Here is an 18,363-nt window from a genome sequence, read left to right on the forward strand (position 1 = left end):
AGCTCCCAGAAAGCGCACGATAGAGCGTCTTTCATCCATCAGCTCCGCCAACTTCCAGGATGGATCACACAGCTCCGCTCGTGCAATCAACATTCCTATAGCTATGGAGGGAAATGCGTTGTTTTGAAGAAACGTCGACGAACTAAACTTGACTCTTCTTTTTTTAACAGGTATATTTTGCTTGTACTGTTACGTGTGAGGTTGTCGGCTGTTTAGTGAGCCAACTTCTAGATGCGTGAAGTGTCCGGGCATGAAAAGCCGTTTACATTGTTTAACGTTACAGTTTACGTAATCGTTCATGTGCCGCGTCAAAGTTATTGCAAGAAAAACATGTTTTTTTTACTGTATCGTGTATGAATTCATTCGCAAGTAATAGATTAAAGAACGGATTTCAGCATGTGCCTCGCATTTGTTTTCAAGTCTAATTGTCTGCTATTCACCTTTGCTAATCTAGAATCCATTTCACATTGAGCTGCATCCATTCATTTGTACCATTCTCCACATGTCCCTTTTTTGTCAGGTTTCATTCCAGACCACTGTGCCTGATGAGGGTATGTTAGGGCTCATTGTAATCCATATCTTCCCATGACTAGTGTTGCCTCATTTAGGAGTGTATGGCCATGTTACTGCAATAGCACTTTTTTTTTGCAGAGGGAATAATATATTTGTATTGACTATTTTTCACAGAACTCCCTGTAATCAGTTTAACATGTTCAAAGCAGTATTTGGGAGGAATAGGAAAGAAGAGAAGAGGAGCAGGAGGGATCCAGGTAGGAAAGAGAACAAACAACACCATCTACAACACTGCACCCATTACAGTTTGTGCCGGGTAACTAGACACCTTTTGACTGACTATAATAGTGTCATATGAATTTGTTGATAAAAGGCTGGGTTGAAATTTTTACCAATAGGTAACTGATGGATTTCTGGTTTTTCTGGGAGCCGTGGGGATGTTTCTGAAATCTGGGTACTATCTCTGTTGTTTCAGTCTCAGAGTAGAAATCGTTTCTAGCGAAGTGAAACCAATCCGCGACATTAGTAGCACTCGCCCTAATTGAAGATGGTAGCTACTTGGCTGCTCCGAATTTTTTCGTCCCCGGGTGTTTGAGTATAGAGCCATTTCAATTAGCCTAATTAAGGAGTGAATGCTGCCTCCCACTGCTGTAAAATCCTCTCAGACCTAAAGTGTGTCACGAGAAGTTGGAGTGGGTTAAACAAACAGCTCTGACCCACAAAAAGAAGATACTGAAATGATCAATAACTTTTTGGGTCATGAGGGATGTACCCTGACTATACAAAATAGTAAGAACACCTGCTCTTTCCATGACACCGACTGACCAGGTGAATCCAGGTGAAAGCTGTGATCCCTTATTGATGTCACTCACTTGTTAAATCCACTTCAATCAGTGTAGATGAAGAGGAGGAGACAGCTTGTGTATGTGTGCCATTCAAAGGGGCAAGAGAAAATATTTAAGTGCCTTTGAACAGGGTATGCTAGTAGATGTCAGGCGCAACGGTTTGTGTCAAGAACTGCAACGCAGCTGGGTTTTTCACGCTCAACAGTTTCCCGTGTGTATCTAGAAGGGTCCACCATCCAAAGGACATCCAGGCAACTTGACACAACTGTGGGAAAGCATAGTAGTCTAAATGGGCCGGCATCCCTGCGGAATGCTTTCAACACCTTGCAAAGTCCATGCCCTGATGAATTGAGGCTGTTCTGAGGGAAAGGGGGGGGTATAGCTTTTTTATATAGATTTTTCTTACCAGTTCTAAATAATGTTTGTCAAGCCACTTTATTTTGGTAGGCTATAATCTATTATTCAGATTGATGCTAGGCCTCGTGTGCTTCCGCTGTGGGGTTGTGCCTCTTTCCAGTAGTTATGTAGCTGCTAGCTAGCTCCATTCTGTGAGGTAACAACAAGGGTGTTGTCAGTATCTCATAACGTGAGTGCTCACCCCTAGAGGAGTCTGGGGGAAATCAGAAGGCACTGTAGACACATGGGTACAAAGTCAGAATATTGCACATGAAATATTTAATGCATCTAATGTTGACGAGCTACAGAACTCAGAGAACTGTGTCAGTCTCATCTACCATCTACCATTAATGCCTCGAGGCCCTTAGATTTAGTTCAAAAGGTGGACTACCATGCTAATAATGGCATGTACATTTTAATTGTTGGACATAAAAGTCTGTAAAATCACCAGGAAATCATCTCAAAGTGATTTTAATGTAGGAAATCTGTCCCTAAGGAACTCCCACGCATAATAGAGACATATGCGACCGTGTCCCAATATAATCAAGGTTTGAAATTATTATTTTGTTGTCTAATACTATATCTGTTTGGGATTATTCTAGTCAATTTGTAGCGTACAAATGATTTATAACTATGTTCCGGCCGTCCGTACCATCCGCCCACGGCTGAATGTAATTGGCAACCCCTGGTCTAAGCCTATGGCCTTACATTGTGTGAAGCTGGCTGTGATTGTGTGTGAAGCCTTGAGAAAGAAAGTTGTTCCCTGACTACATGATGAGCAGCATATGTTTCCCATAAGGCCGTGTGTGTGGCCTGGAGGCTCGCTCAGAGGCATCAGAGAAGGAGAATGGAAACTTTGCAGCACGATTAGGGGCCCTGAGTTTATAACTAATTATAATCTAGTTATAGCAACTCCCTACCTAGTAATGTTGGTTTTGACCATAACCTGTAAGTTCTGCTTTTTAAGGCTGTGTGTATCCTTGCAGATTGTCGTTCAAATACATTATATAATGTAGATGGCCATCTGTCTCTCTTCTCGTCATCCACGGGAATGAGGTTACTGTATGAACCATGCTAAATTTCAATGGACTGCTTTAATGTCATTTTGTTGTAGCATTACATACTACTCCAGCTCCGTTAATGCTGTGTTACTATTACACTCTATGCCAGTAACTGCAATGCACACGCACATCATTGCACCTGTGCAGTGATTACATTTAGCATAGAGGGGAGACAAAAGCGGAACACACTTTCCTCAAAGGCCTCTGGGCTGCCAGTAGGCGGTCCGCTCTTCAAAGAGCCACTACTAGACTTGAAGAATCGATCCGGTCTCTTAATGCAAGGGGATGTCGTCCACTTATTGTTGCTCCAAAACATGTATTTGACGATCCTGTTTAAAGGGATAACCCACCCCCAGAAATAAAAATCATAAAACCCATGTAAATTTGATGAAAGCTTATGTTCTATCAGTAGGTAAATGTTTTCGTGTTTTTTTTTTTACCCATGATTTAACTTCGAAGTGGTCCATCTGTGAAACCAGGAAGTGGAGTCGGAACGAGTCGTAGCTACATGGTTCTCCTCATTGGAGATAGGGGATAACACACTATCACATTTCATAACGTTTTTTTTGTTGTGCTCAATCTAAACAGTGTACCAAATGATTCAACTCAGTTTCTCTTTCAAGTAGCATCCCACAATGCGCCATGTCTGTGGGAAAGGTGGGAAAGGGCCAGTGTTGCCATAGCAACATGCTCTGCACTCACTCTAGTCAGAGATGAACTGCAGGTTAATCTCGGTGAGATAGACTCCTAAATTGCTAGCTCAGGTTATTTAGGCGATTTTACAGATAGCTAGCTACTTCACATGCTGATATTGTCTTTGGTATTATTGTATGTAGATACGTTTGCTAGCTAAATAGCCAGCCAGCCCAGAGAGCATTGTATTGTGGGTTTTGTAGTCGACTTGAGCTGCAACAGATTTCCACAAAGATTTTCACACGCTGCTTACAACCTTGTTATAACGACAAAATGAAACATTTCTTCACAAAAAATATTGTTTTCACATATTAGTGTTGTTTAACACTGTTAATGATAGGAATTTGTGGTTTGGGGTGGATTATCCCTTTAAGTTTCCAGATACACATTTTCATAGGCCCTATTATTGATTACAGTTTAATTTGTTCTCTCTCTCTTCTCTTTTCTGACCCCTTTTAATCTCTCTCACCTTTCCCACTATATCTCCCTCTCCTCTTGCTAGCCGTAGTTGCTGATTACCACAGCCACAGTATCCAACGAAGGGGTGCTGGTGCTTGGGTGACCCACTACCAGGAGCCTAGCCGTGCCCACCACCCCCACCCCTCAAGGGGCAGGCCGAGGGGGAAGCTGGCTAAGGGGGAGTCCATCTCCCTGCCTTCCTCACCCCTGGTCCATCGCCAGTCCTACATAATGCCCTCAGATATGGGCATCAAGTCCCCAGGTATTGTAACAGCCATCCACCAGGCTTTTGTTCTTCTAATGAACACACACAAACATACAGACACACCCGTATGCACACACACACACACACACACACCCGCACACGCACACACACACACACACACACCCGCACACGCACACGCGCACGCACGCACACACACACACACCACACAGAGGGAAGGGCACATCTATAGATCATCTGTAAAAATGAATGTACTTTCATCATTCTCTTTTTTGCAGGTCATCTTGTTCTCGTTGCTATGTTCGTTGCTATCCTAGCGACGAGTCTCGCTCATAGCATATTGATCACATGTTCTGTTCAGTATCTCCCACGGTTCTGACAGGCTCTTGTGTGCTCTTTGTGGAGATTAGGTTATGATTGCTCTGCCTGGTTTTTAAGCCCAGTGGGTTTATAGCACAGCCAGTACATGCCTAATGATTGATTAAGGGCTATTCACACAGCTAGCACTTTATTTCCCCTGGGAAATATAGGAGATTATGCTCAAAATATCATTGTCAAATGTGCATACTGTCCAGGATACAGGACATCAATAACAACAACTCACTGTATCTCCAAGGACTGAAGGCTGGGGAAGTTTAGAAAGCAAATAAACTAAAGTAACTTTGTCATTAACTTATTGAGTATTTCTTCCATGCGTGATTTCTCAGTGGTATGCCAGGGCTATGTAGTAACTGGGATTCTACCGCTTACTCACTGACCCAGCGCAGCTTTGGAAAGGAACTGTTTACCTTGTTTGGAAGATTATGCTTCGATGTCTTCAGCGTTTGTGTCTTCTGCATTCTAGCTGAGTAACACTAGGTGGCGGTGCAGTGTGCATCAAGCTGAAGCTCTGAGTTCACTGTAGTAGTGTGGACCTTTGCCTCACACAGAGACGCGCACGCACGCACGCACACACACACACACACACACTCATGTTGGCGATTTGAGCTGTTATCATCACAGGGATTAGTTTATACTGTACTGCATGTATCTGAGTTCATGTTGGCTCCTCCCAACTGGTGGGAGAAATTCAAATTCCCCACTGCAAATCCCATCTGGAAGAGTTGAATTTCTCTCTCTTGCTCTCGCTCTCGCTCACTTTCTCCTCCCTTTCTCGTTACCCCCATCTCACTCTCTCTCTCTCTGCTGCTCTGACTGAAGGTCTGTACAGGAAGCTGGAGTATGTGGAGAGTCCTTATTTTCCTGGAGACGCGTTCGCTTTCACTCTAAACAATAGCAAGACTGCCCAGAGAGGTGAGTGTGAGCGTGTCTGCACAGAGAGTTGTGGATGAGAGATGAGACGAGGGAGGGGAGAGAGAATGATAAACAGTACATTTGGAAAAGTAGGAAGAGAGGTACAGAGGATAGAGAGAACAAATCTTCCATAGTTTTGAGCACTTTGATTTGGTGCCTGCTGGAGTCTTTTTCAAATGCACATGTACAGTATGTGCATGCGCATGTGTTCAATTGACCTGCCAAATCTAAGTGGTGCTGAGGGTAACAGTGTAAATGCCAGCCATCCCCTGCACAGCTGTCTATGTGGAGAGGCTGGGGGCTAGTCCTGAGGCGAAGCAGCCTGTCTCCAGCATCCTCATGTCCTCTGGTTGCCAAGCACCGCTATTCTCCCTCTGCTTCTCATAACCAACGGCGACAGCGGGCTGGTGTGTTTACTGTGTGTTTCAATCATTCCCGAACCCCCTGAATAGACCCTCCTGGGATTTGTCACGCAGAGGTCAGAGTTAGATTGATGAAGCTTTCAATATTGTCTGGTTGTTTAAGTTACGAGGTGCTGTTCGTAATAGTACCACGGAGAGCCGAATGCATAGGTTCACTGATTATAGCTTCCTGACCTCAGGTGGGAAATGAGTTGGGCACTTAGGCAATGGATGGAGACATTGGCTGATAGATTGAGGATGCACTCTATCTCGTTCTCTCCCTTTCTCTCCCTCTCTCTCTCGCTCATTCTCTCGCTCTCTCTCTGTGTCTCACGCTCACACCCTCCCTCTTACTTTTTCTCTCTCTCCCTCTCGGGTTTGTCTTGTTTAGTTTTAGCCACAGTTGTGTGATTTGAGGGTAGCTTTTTAAAACAGTAACCACCATTTCCCACTGCCCAGATAGACCCACAGTGTATCTCCAATAACCGTTATGAATGTAAAGTAAATATAGATCATTGTAATATACATTTACTAACCATTTCCTTCTCATTTGTGTGGTAATTTGCAATACTTTTCAACGTGACGTTTTCCATATTTGCTTTTCTCGTTATGAATTGTAATGAACCCTGAATGGAGCAGAGGTATAATTTTAACGTCATATAAGATGATTAGGTTTGCCTTTCAGAACCACCTTAGCAGACTCAAACAAATTCATGAATTAGACATGAATAGCTGTGAAATGCATTTGAGTGTATTCAGTTTGGTAATGACTTTGACAGGCCACGTCATCGTTCTATTTTTGCACATAAACCAAGAATACGCCTGTCGGATAAGAATGACGAGGGATGAATTTTCACCCGGAATTTAAAAGGTGTGTTTCCTTGAGATGGAGGGTGCAGATGCCAGATCTTGTTCTCAGTTTCGGTGGATCTCTGCTTAACCAAAGTGCCTTACCACTGAATCAATGTTGTTCCCACCAACGGAGGAGGACGGCTCATAGTAACGGCTGGAATGGAGTCAATGGAATGGTGTCAACCGCATGGAAACCACATGTACTCCATTCCAGCCGTTATTATTAGCCATCCTCCCCTCAGCAGCCTCCACTGGTTTCCACGTCATTTCAACCCAAAAGTGTAATGTGACGACGTCGAACCAACGTGGAAAACTGATTGGATTTCCAAAAAGTCGTCAACTTAATTAAGGGAAGTTCGTCTTTTTTTCACAACTTACAACCTTAATCTGATGTCATGGTGACGTTTTTTTGTTGTTGATTTCACATTGAAACATAACAAAACACTTCAGATCCATGTTTTTCACAGAAAGAGAACGCGTATCAGAGTGATCATTTTGAAGGGAGCTGCTAATGTGACAGCTGCTGTGACTACGGTTGGTTTAATACTTCACTTCCATTAAGCTGGATAATGGAAGGTGACATTACAGGATTCATTTAGTTCAGGTGATACCCCTGTTTTGATTTCTATCCAAGATGGCACCCAACTACCCTGGCATTCACGGTCTCTCTTTCTTTCCCATTTGTAATGTACACCCTTGAATCAGACTCTGCGTTGAACTCTTCTCTGGTTATCTGAACGTACAGGAGCCCCAGTCAGACAGTCCAGCCCCGTGTTCCACCAAGCGTCTGTTTGTCCTTCTGTCTCTCTCACTGTCTGTGATTAACAGCTCTGCATGTGATCTCTGCTGTGTAGGAAAGGTGCCGGTGCCTGCCTTTCATCTAACCAGTCAGCTCGTTTCATCATCGCCCCTTGTCTGAGAGATGGGGGAAGTTGTGACTTTAGGGAGGAGAAGAGAGGAGATATATGCAATAGTGAGGTGGTGGTGGCTGTTTCCTCTTATTTGCTTACTGTGTATTGCATCATTTCTACGGTTCATTGGAGAGAACAATGGATTATGTGGAGGCGGGGAGAGGATATCGACAGTGAGAAGGAAAGAATGGGGCGATCCTGGGGGCTTGAGAGAGGGGGAGAGGGATGGAGGGATACACTCTTAGAAAAAAAAGGTGCACTCTTGAACCTAAAATGGTTCTTCGGGCTGTCCCCATAAGATAACCTTTTGGAGAATCATTTTTGTTTCCAGGTAAAACCCTTTTGGGTTCCATGTGAAAACCCTTTCCACAGAGAGTTCTATATGGAACCCAAAAGAGTTCTAACTGAAACCAAAAAGGGTTCTACCTGGAACCAAAAAGGGTTCACCTTTGGAAGCTTTTTTCCCAAGACGGATTGAGGGGAGAGATGGATGAGAATGTGTCTAACCCCAGACGGGTTGAGAGTAACTAACGCCCAACAAGCTGTGTCTCGGCTCTCCCACATTCCTTCCCTTCTTCCTCATCTCTCTCAATAGGAGCTCCGTTTCCTAGACATCATCATATTCTCCAACTCACTGTTGTATGTAAACAGGATATAGAGGTGCCGTGTTGAACCCCCTCGCCTCATCCTCCTCTGCGTCTGTACAGTGGTGTAGATGACCTAGAGGTGAAAGGTCGTGGCATCACGCCCTTCTCAGTGATGTATCGACGCACCCTATTGCTCAGCTCAGCCCGATCTGGCCGGACAGGGCAGCCAGTGCCAAAGACGACGGTGCAAAGGCGCCTGCCCTCTACCGGAGGCCAGGGCTGAGCTGAGCTCATTGAGATTCTACGCCTGTCTCCTAACCAACCGGGAGCGCTGAGCAGGCACACACACACACACACATATGGACACACACACACACACACACAGAGCGCTGCTTCAGTCGTGCAGCCAGGGACTGAGAAAGCCACAGCCTCTTCATTGGTAATGAGGCCGACCGGCACTGCTGCTGCTACTGCTGACCTGTGGATGCATGCATTAACCTCTCCTCCATCGGCATAGTATACATAATCCTCCATCCAATCGACGTAGCCAGGTAGGAGGAAAGGCAGGAAGGTTTGAACTGAGCTGGACTGAACTGGGCTGAGCTACAGAACGCGTGTGTTTGGTGTGGTCACGTCGTGCTGCTCACAGCGATCCGCTCGTCTGTCATCTCTCTCCATCTGTCCTCCAGAGCTGCACGCGGAGCTCCAGCCCAGCTCCTCCTCCTTCTCAACCCAGGAACTGATGACCAGGCTGGGCTTCTTACTGGGAGAAGGGACCCCAGCCTCGCCTAGCACCCCCATGGAGGACTGGAGGGAAAAGAAGGTATGTGAAAGGAAAGATGGTGGGAAGGATGGGTAGAAGGAAGGAGGGAGAGTGACTGAGAAAGTCAGAAATATGAAAAGGAGGCTCGTGTGTTTTCTTTGCAGAAGAAGTGAGGAGTTTCTGTATGGTTTCTTTAATTAGATTTCAAGGCAATGTTTTGTATGATAACCAAGATTGAGAGTTTGTTTTGGTTAAGCTGCACATTTAGAAACTACAAGGTAAATGACCAGTTGAAAAGGAAACCCGAGGCACTCTTGTCTTAATATTTGAAAGCATATACTGTAAGGTCATTTTGTTTATGGAATGTGTACGTACGTAAGGGGATGTCAGTTGAATATCTTGCTTTTAATCTTGTTGCATTGGCTCACCACATGCTGTTGAGCCCGCAGGAGGTTTATATACTGTACTGTATCATTCTATCACCGTTTGAGCATTGCCCCACTTTCCAAACCTCCTTCCTCCACCTGAGCTCCAGATGGAGCCAGTTTTATGGAGACAATGTGTCGGCTGTGAGCAGTGTACCGTGTCCTGGTTCAGATAAATGATGGGGTGGTAAAGTGGGAAAAGCACTGAGCTGAACGTTCTCAATGTTGCAGAAATGCTGGGTGCTGGGGTGAGTTGAGACATATAGGATCTAGGAATGGTAGGGTTCGGGTGTTGTTGGAGACATATGAAGAAGGATGCAGATATTGGGGTTTGTGGACATTGGGAGGAGTGGGGGATATTGACACGCACACACACACTTACTGTATATACGATGACCTATATACCATGCATTAACCTGGGGACAGCTGGAAAGGATGCCAACAGGGTCTATACCTCTGATAATACTTGTCAATAGACAGAGCTTTAAATAAAACACCTCTTTCTCTCTCTCTCTTCTCTCTGCCCTTTCTCTATCTCTCTTCTCTTGCCACCCTTTCTATCCAACTCTCCTCCCTTTCTACCTGACTGCCCTCTCTCTCTCTCTCTCTCTCTCTCTCTCTCTCTCTCTCTCTCCCCTCTCTCTCTGCCTATCTCTCTCTCTCTCCTCTCTCTGCCTATCTCTCTCTCTCTCCCTCTGTCTGTAGTGTAATGTCTCTGGCCAGGCGGTGAGCCCATGCTCCACATTGACCTGCAGCACTACGTCTCCATGCTCAGACAGCCCCTGCTCCACCATGGGTAGTAGCAGTACCGGGGGGCCCTGTCTCCCCAATCCCAGCCCAGGTGGGACCCTCCTCCGCCCCAGTCCCTGCCGGAGCCCAAACTCCACACTTGAGAGCCAGGATAGCGGAATCATAGGTGAGTACTTATATAGACCATCATCACCATAGTTGGATCAATTTAAATTCAGATATTTTCTTCTCACCTCCTGATAAATAATTGATATGTGCGTTTTAGAGCACCTACTCATTCAAGAGTTTTTCTTTCTTTTTAGTATTTTCTACATTGTAGAATAATAGTGAAGACATCAAAACTATGAAATAACACATATGGAATCATGTAGGAACCAAAAAAGTGTTAAACAAATCAAAATATATGTTATATTTGAGATTCTTCAAATAGCCACCCTTTGCCTTGATGACAGCTTTGCACACTCTTGGCATTCTCTCAACCAGCTTCACCTGGAATGCTTTTCCAACGGTCTTGAAGGAGTTCCCACATATGCTGAGCACTTGTTGGCTGCTTTTGCTTCACTCTGAGGTCCGACTCATCCGAAACCATCTCAATTTGATTGAGGCCAGGTCATCTGACGCAGCACTCCATCACTCTCCTTCTTGGTAAAATAGCCCTTACACAGCCTGGAGGTGTGTTGGGTCATTATCCTGTTGAAAAACAAATGATAGTCCAACTAACGCAAACCAGATGGGATGGCGTATCATTGCAGAATGCTGTGGTAGCCATGCTGGTTAAGTGTGCTTTGAATTCTAAATAAATCACTGACAGTGTTACCAGCAAAGCACCATCACACCTCCTCTTCTATGCTTTACAGTGGGAAATACACATGCAGAGATCATCCGTTCACCCACACCATGTCTCACGAAGACACCACGGTTGGAACCCAAAATCTCCAATTTGCACTCCAGAACAAAGGACACATTTCCACAGGTCTAATGTCCATTGATCGTGTTTCTTGGCCCAAGCAAGTCTCTTCTTATTATTGATTTCCTTTAGTAGTGGTTTCTTTGCAGCAATTCAACCATGAAAGCCTGATTCACACAGTCTCCTCTGAACAGTTGATGTTGAGATGTGTCTGTTACTTGAACTCTGTGAAGCATTTATTTGGCATTTAGTTGACTGAGAACACGTTCTCTTTTACATCAACGACCTGGGGAATAGTTACAGAGAGGGGGAATGAGCCAATTGTAAACTGGGGATTATTAGGTGACCGTGATCGTTTGAGGGCCAGATTGGGAATTTATCCAGGACACCGGGGTTAACACTCCTACTCTTACGATAAGCGCCATGGGATCTTTATTGACCTCAAAGAGTCAGGACACCCGTTTAACGTCCCATCTGAAAGACGGCACCCTACACAGGGCAGTGTCCCCAATCACTGCCCTGGGGAATTGGGATATTTATTTTTTAGACCAGAGGAAAGAGTACCTACTGGCCCTCCAACACCACTTCCAGCAACATCTGGTCCCCCTTCCAGGGACTGACCAGGACCAACCCTGCATAGCTTCAGAAGCAAGCCAGCAGTGGTATGCAGGGTGGTATGCTGCAGGGTGGTATGCTGGACTTGGTCTTTTACCAAATAAGGCTATCTTCTGTATACCACCCCTACCTTGTTACAACACATTAAGAAGGAAAGAAATTCCACTAATTAACTTTTAACAAGGCACACATGTTAATTGAAATACATTCCAGGTGACTACCTCATGAAGTTGGTTGAGAGAATGCCAAGAGTGTGCAAAGTTGTCATCAAGGGGTACCTATTTGAAAAATATATTTAGATTTGTTTAACACTTTTTTGGTTACTACATGATTCCATATGTGTTATTTTATAGTTTTCATGTATTCACTATTATTCTACAATGTAGAAAATAGTACAAATAAAGAAAAACCCTTGAATGAGTAGGTGTTCTAAAACTTTTGACCAGTAGTGTATATGGAAGAAGAAAAAAAACATCTCGTCCTTCCATTTGTCATCTATATATCTCAATAATATACAGTTGAAGTCGGAGGTTTACATACACCTTAGCCAAATACATTTAAACAGTTTTTCACAATTCCTGATATTTAATCCTAGTAAAAATTCCCTGTCTTAGGTCAGTTAGGATCACCAATTTATTTTAAGAATGTGAAAGGTCAGAATAATAGTAGAGAGAATGATTTATTTCACCTTTAATTTCTTTCATCACATTCCCAGTGGGTCAGAAGTTTACATACACTCAATTAGTATTTAGTAGCATTGCCTTTAAATTGTTTAACCTGGGTTAAATGTTTCAGGTAGCCTTCCACAAGCTTCCCACAATGAGTTGGGTGAATTTTGACCCATTCCTCCTGACAGAGCTGGTGTAACTGTGTCAGGTTTGTAGGCCTCCATGCTCGCACATGCTTTTTCAGTTCTGCCCACAAATGATCTATAGGATTGAGGTCAGGGCTTTGTAATGGCCACTCAAATACCTTGACTTTGTTGTCCTTAAGCCATTTTGCCACAACTTTGGGAGTATGCTTGGGGTCATTGTCCATTTGGAAGATCCATTTGCGAGCAAGCTTTAACTTCCTGACTGATGTCTTGAGATGTTGCTTCAATATATGCACGTAATTTTCCTCCCTCATGATTCCATCTATTTTGTGAAGTGCACCAGTCCCTCCTGCAGCAAAGCACCCCCACAACATGATGCTGCCACCCTCGTGCTTCACGATTGGGATGGTGTTCTTCAGCTTGTAAGCCTCCCCCTTTTTCCTCCAAACATAACGATGGTCATTATGACCAAACAGTTCTATTTTTGTTTCATCAGACCAGAGGACATTTCTCCAAAAAGTATGATCTTTGTCCCCATGTGCAGTTGCAAACCGTAGTCTGGCTTTTTTATGGCGGTTTTACAGCAGTGGCTTCTTCCTTGCTGAGCGGCCTTTCAGGTTATGTCAATATAGGACTTGTTTTACTGTGGATTTTGATACTTCTGTACCTGTTTTCTCCAGCATCTTCACAAGGTCCTTTGCTGTTGTTCTGGGATTGATTTGCACTTTTCGCACCAAAGTACGTTCATCTCTAGGAGACAGAATACGTCTCCTTCCTAAGCGGTATGACGACTGCGTGGTCCCATGGTGTTAATACTTGCGTACTATTGTTTGTACAGTTGAACGTGGTACCTTCAGGCGTTTGGAAATTGCTCCCAAAGATGAACCAGACCTGTGGAGGTCTACAATTTTTTTCTTTGTTTGAGGTCTTGGCTGATTTCTTTTGATTTTCTCATGATGTCAAGCAAAGAGGCACTGAGTTTGAAGGTAGGCCTTAAAATAAATCCACAGGTACACCTCCAAATTATGTCAATTAGCGTATCAGAACCTTCTAAAGCCAAAACATAATTTTCTGGAATTTTCCAAGCTGTTTAAAGGCACAGTCAACTTAGTGTATGTTAACGTATGACCCACTGGGATTGTGATACAGTGTATTACAAGTTAAATAATCTGTCTTTAAACAATTGCTGGAAAAATGACTTGTGTCATGCACAAAGTAGATGTCCTAACCGACTTGCCAAAACTATAGTTTGTTAACAAGAAATGTCTGGAGTGGTTGAAAAGCGAGTTTTAATGACTCCAACCTAAGTGTATGTAATCTTCCGACCTCAACTCTATCGCATTACTCTCATTGTCAATAAACCTGATTAAGATAAGGGCCTCGGCACTGACTGAAGAAATAGAGATAGATGATACTTGTTTCACCTTGCTTTGAGTTCTCAGTCAAGTCTTTCTCTCTCCCAACTCTCTCTCTCTCTCTCTTTTTGCCTGTGCCACTTTAGTCGAGAGGCTTCAGGTCCCTCTTGACAAAACTGGGACGTTGCTGTCTTTGCTGCGTATGGGTCTGGACTTTCTAAAATAGGACATCTTTCTCCCTAAATAGAGCTTATATTTCTAGGTAAATACAAAAGGGCAAGGGGTGCAGAGTACAAGCGTTTGATTGTGACTGATGCCTCGCCACTGTTGATGTGACTGATGATCGGACTCTTACTCTTTAACTCGGTACAGTGTCACTGCCAATAACGTACCAGACTGGAAATGCACAGTGAACTGATCTAAATGACAACGATTCCTAACTTGATCTCATCCCAAAGGCCTTTAGTCAACCGTTTGGTTTTGTCGTTTGTAGTCCTTACCCCCTGTCTACTCCCTCTGTGCCTCAGCTACCATCACCAGCTCTTCTGAGAATGAGGACCGCGGCGGTTCCACTCTGGACCTGGGCAAAGATGGCAGCCAGAGGGCCGCTGGGCATGGCGGGCACAGAGGCGACTACTGCCCTTACGTCGCCAAGGACGACCTGCCAGGGCCCAGCGAGGCCCCGCCCAGGTCTGAAGTCACCATCCCAGGGGAACCCAGAACTCCGCCCCCAGCCAAGAGGCCCCTCCCACAACGCCACACGCACAGCACTTCTTCCCTTGTGATGCCACGCCCTAACTCTGTGGCAGGTGAGTGGCCATCTCATGCCTCTTGACTGGTGGTGTCTCAACTAGTCTCCTTCCCTTGTGTCCTTTCCTCTATGATTACTGGCCTAGCAGGGCATGATAGATGAAAGCAGTACGTTGGAGATCTATCCAGTCCTTTTACCTTTTAGCGGTGATGAGGGAAAGGAGATGAGGAAAGGAAGCCATGAAAGACAGTCAAACAGCTCTACCTTGGCCAGGTGTCTAGAACCAATGCTTTTTGTGGCGAAGCTCCCTTTCCTCCATTCATTTGTGTAGCTAAAACAGCTGTAGTTGTAGCTTTTTCTGACCATGTGGTTTCTGTGACGTGGAAGAGCCATTAGACAGAGCTGCTTCCTGTCTAGTTTCTGTCATTAGACGAGGACGGCATACGGCATTACATCTCTGGAGGATGGAGACAGTGAACGCTACCGGCTACAGTATTCCAGGAGGGTTTACGTTGTTATCCTACATCTGTTTCTCCTCTGTGTTTGAGAGAACAAGAGACAACTTTATCCTTCGTTAGATGTCACTCCATTTGGAGAGCGGGGGGGGGGGGGGGACGATCTCTCAGGGGAGGGGATCCACTGAAATGACGGACAGACTCTTCTGTTTGTTAGGGATGCTGCTCGAGGAGAACTGTAATTGCTAGAAATGAGCATGCATGGTATTATTTGTTTAAATAGACCTCCCTTTCAGGTTGTGATGGGGGGGAAACAAGGATGGGAGTAACACAGGACATGTTTGGTTTCTTTCAAAGCCCACGCTCTACATAGGTTTCTATCTGTTGTTGTGCTGTGGTGGCCCGAGCAGAGAGGAAGTGTTAGTCCCACGTATGCCTGCTGATTTCAGTACAGCTTGAGAGTTAAGTGGCGCCGTGTGTGAATAGAATGTCAGTATTCCTGCGGTGCCATTGAAAGAGGGCAGACCCCCCCCCCCCTCCCCGAGAGCTCTTTCCATTCAACTGCCGCTGTAGCTTTCATCATAGTGCTCCGAGATTATTATCATACCAAACAACATGTATGTGAGGTGGAAGATTGTGGGAAAGAAAATGTGTACGTTGTTTAACAGTAACCTGGCCCTGGATTGTAGGTTGTCTCAGCAGTATAATGGGCATGATGGTGATGTGTATCTCTGAGCTCAATGGTTCTAACACTGAACAATAGCCTGGTCCAGCCGCCAACCACTTTTTCCAAGATCCAGGTGTGACTCACCGCCAGACTGGACACGATGTTGGGGTTGTAACATGGTGTTCCAGTGGGCGAGGTGAAGTGTAGCGCCATACAGGCCATTTCCTGGTCCACTTCCGCTCCTGCCCTGTGAGCTGTGCAGTACGTGTCACAAAGCAGAGCAACGTGACGTTCCTCTTGTGATTCCACTCTGAGGAGATTAAAGGTCTCGTGTAATGCCAGATTATACGGTAGTACAGGAGGCTGGGCCGCGCACTATGGATTTATGTAGAGAGAGAGAGAGAGAGAGAGAGAGAAAGAGAGAGAGAGAGAGAGAGAGAGAGAGAGAGAGCCGCTGAGTTCGTAGTATGGCTCGATCATGACAGCTATAGTTCCTTTCCTTCCCACGCGGAACAAAAGGCAGTACAAAATAACTTAGAGATGCTTCAATCACAGCTTTACTACAAATAGAGCGATTAAACTTGAATCTAGAAGCCTCAAGCCCCATCTAGCTACTATACAACAGTTACTGCAGATTCATTAAAACAACATGCACACACCCATATGCCCACACACCCACACATGTGCGCGTGCCACACACACACACATAGACAGAACATCTGTGTATATCTATCTACAACCTCCCTATCCAGATATTACTGTACTGTTATATCACATCCAGACCCCGACAAGCAGATTGTTTCCCAAAGGAAATGACTGTAATCTAGTTAGCTGCTTCTTTGCCAGACTTGAATTCATAAGCCACTTCTATTGGATCTCCTCTCACTCACTCAGAGCAGAAAGAGCTAGGCCTGGTGGAGCAGAGCAGAGAGAACTAGGCCTGGTGGAGCAGAGCAGAGAGAACTAGGCCTGGTGGAGCAGAGCAGAGAGAGCTAGGCCTGGTGGAGCAGAGCAGAGAGAACTAGGCCTGGTGGAGCAGAGCAGAGAGAACTAGGCCTGGTAGAGAAGAGCAGAGAGAACTAGGCCTGGTGGAGCAGAGCAGAGAGAACTAGGCCTGGTGGAGCAGAGCAGAGAGAACTAGGCCTGGTGGAGCAGAGAGAACTAGGCCTGGTGGAGCAGAGAGAACTAGGCCTGGTGGAGCAGAGCAGAGAGAACTAGGCCTGGTGGAGCAGAGCAGAGAGAACTAGGCCTGGTGGAGCAGAGATAACTAGGCCTGGTGGAGCAGAGCAGAGAGAGCTAGGCCTGGTGGAGCAGAGCAGAGAGAGCTAGGTCTGGTGGAGCAGAGCAGAGAGAACTAAAACGGACTGGTCCTTACAAACACAACATTCTGCTACAGAACAGGTGTAATTGGAGCTGGTCTCTGGACCTGACTATGTTCCTGACCTGTAGGGAGCTGTTAATATCCCCGGCTGGATGAGGATTCACTTGGATCATCATCACCATACAACATGTACTGATCTAGTGGTAAACACCCATTTTAATGAGTTGTTGAAGAGTGAGCAAATGAGCATGACAGAGAAAGAGAGGCAGAAAAAGAGAGGGGGGGGACAGGGACGGAGGAGAAGTAAAATGGAAGCCGAGAGTGAGAGGATTTACTATACGATGTGTTCGAGTGTGTGTGTGTGTGTGTGTGTGTGTGCTGCAGCTGGCTCTCTGTGTGTCTTTGTGTTTTATCCTTGAGTGTCTTTCTCCAGAATATTTGACGTCACAAAACATGGGCAGCATAAGGGAAGAACTATGACCGATTTGTTTCCCATTTTACTCAAGGACAAGAGTCTTGAATCGCTCTCCCTTAAGGCTGAAATACATTACAGGCTACCGGGGTTAACACCACTGCTCTTATGATAAGTGCCATGGGATCTTTAGTGACCACAGAGAGTCAGGACACCCATTTAAAATCCCATCCGAAAGACGGCTCCGTACACAGGGCAATGTCCCCAATCACTGCCCTGGGGCATTGGGATATTTTTTATTTTAGACTAGAGGAATGAGTGCCTCCAACACCACTTCCAGTAGCATCTGGTCTTCCATCCAGGGACCGACCAGGACCAACCCTGCTTAGCTTCAGAGGTAAGCTAGCAGTGGGATGCAGGGTGGGATGCTGCTGGCCAATATGTTATTTCTGTTCCACTTTTTTTGTTTTGTTCCTACCACCCCCTCCCCTGGTTGGAGGACCTGGTGGAAAACATACAAATTAAATATATATACAGTGCATTCGGAAAGTATTCAGACCCCTTGCTTTTTCCACATCTTGTTCTAAAATTCATTAAATAAAAAATGTTATTCATCGAAGTTACACACCTGTCTATCTATATAAGGTCCCACAGTTGACAATGCATGTCAGAGCATAAACCAAGCCATGAGGTTGACGGAATTGTCCGTAGAGCTCCGAGACAGAATGTGTCAAGGCACAGATCTGGGGAATGGTCCCAAAACATTTCTGCAGCATTGAAGGTCCCCAAGAACACAGTGTCCTCCATCATTCTTAAATGGAAGAATTTTGGAAACACCAAGACTCTTGCTAGAGCTGGCCGCCCGGCCAAACTGAGCAATCGGGAAGAAGGGCA

General features: G+C 45.2%; 1 protein-coding gene across 3 annotated transcripts in view; it reads left to right on the forward strand.

Moving 5' to 3' along the window:
* Positions 1-18,363, forward strand: part of LOC110527473 (protein TANC1) — a 46,740-nt gene continuing 28,377 nt past the window's right edge. For 2 of the 3 annotated variants that reach the window (XM_090240347.1, XM_090240348.1), the window contains exons 1-6: positions 489-770; positions 4,011-4,229; positions 5,391-5,483; positions 8,924-9,057; positions 10,128-10,338; positions 14,391-14,672. In XM_090240347.1, coding sequence (XP_090096473.1) covers positions 710-770; positions 4,011-4,229; positions 5,391-5,483; positions 8,924-9,057; positions 10,128-10,338; positions 14,391-14,672 — 1,000 coding nt within the window. In that variant the 5' untranslated portion in view covers positions 489-709. Of the gene's footprint in view, positions 171-488; positions 771-4,010; positions 4,230-5,390; positions 5,484-8,923; positions 9,058-10,127; positions 10,339-14,390; positions 14,673-18,363 lie in introns of those variants that run through there. The other variant, XM_036982881.2, reaches the window with a different exon arrangement.

Source organism: Oncorhynchus mykiss, chromosome 7 (genome assembly GCF_057628025.1).
Source record: "Oncorhynchus mykiss isolate SJ-2025 chromosome 7, ASM5762802v1, whole genome shotgun sequence".
Lineage (NCBI taxonomy): Eukaryota > Metazoa > Chordata > Actinopteri > Salmoniformes > Salmonidae > Oncorhynchus > Oncorhynchus mykiss.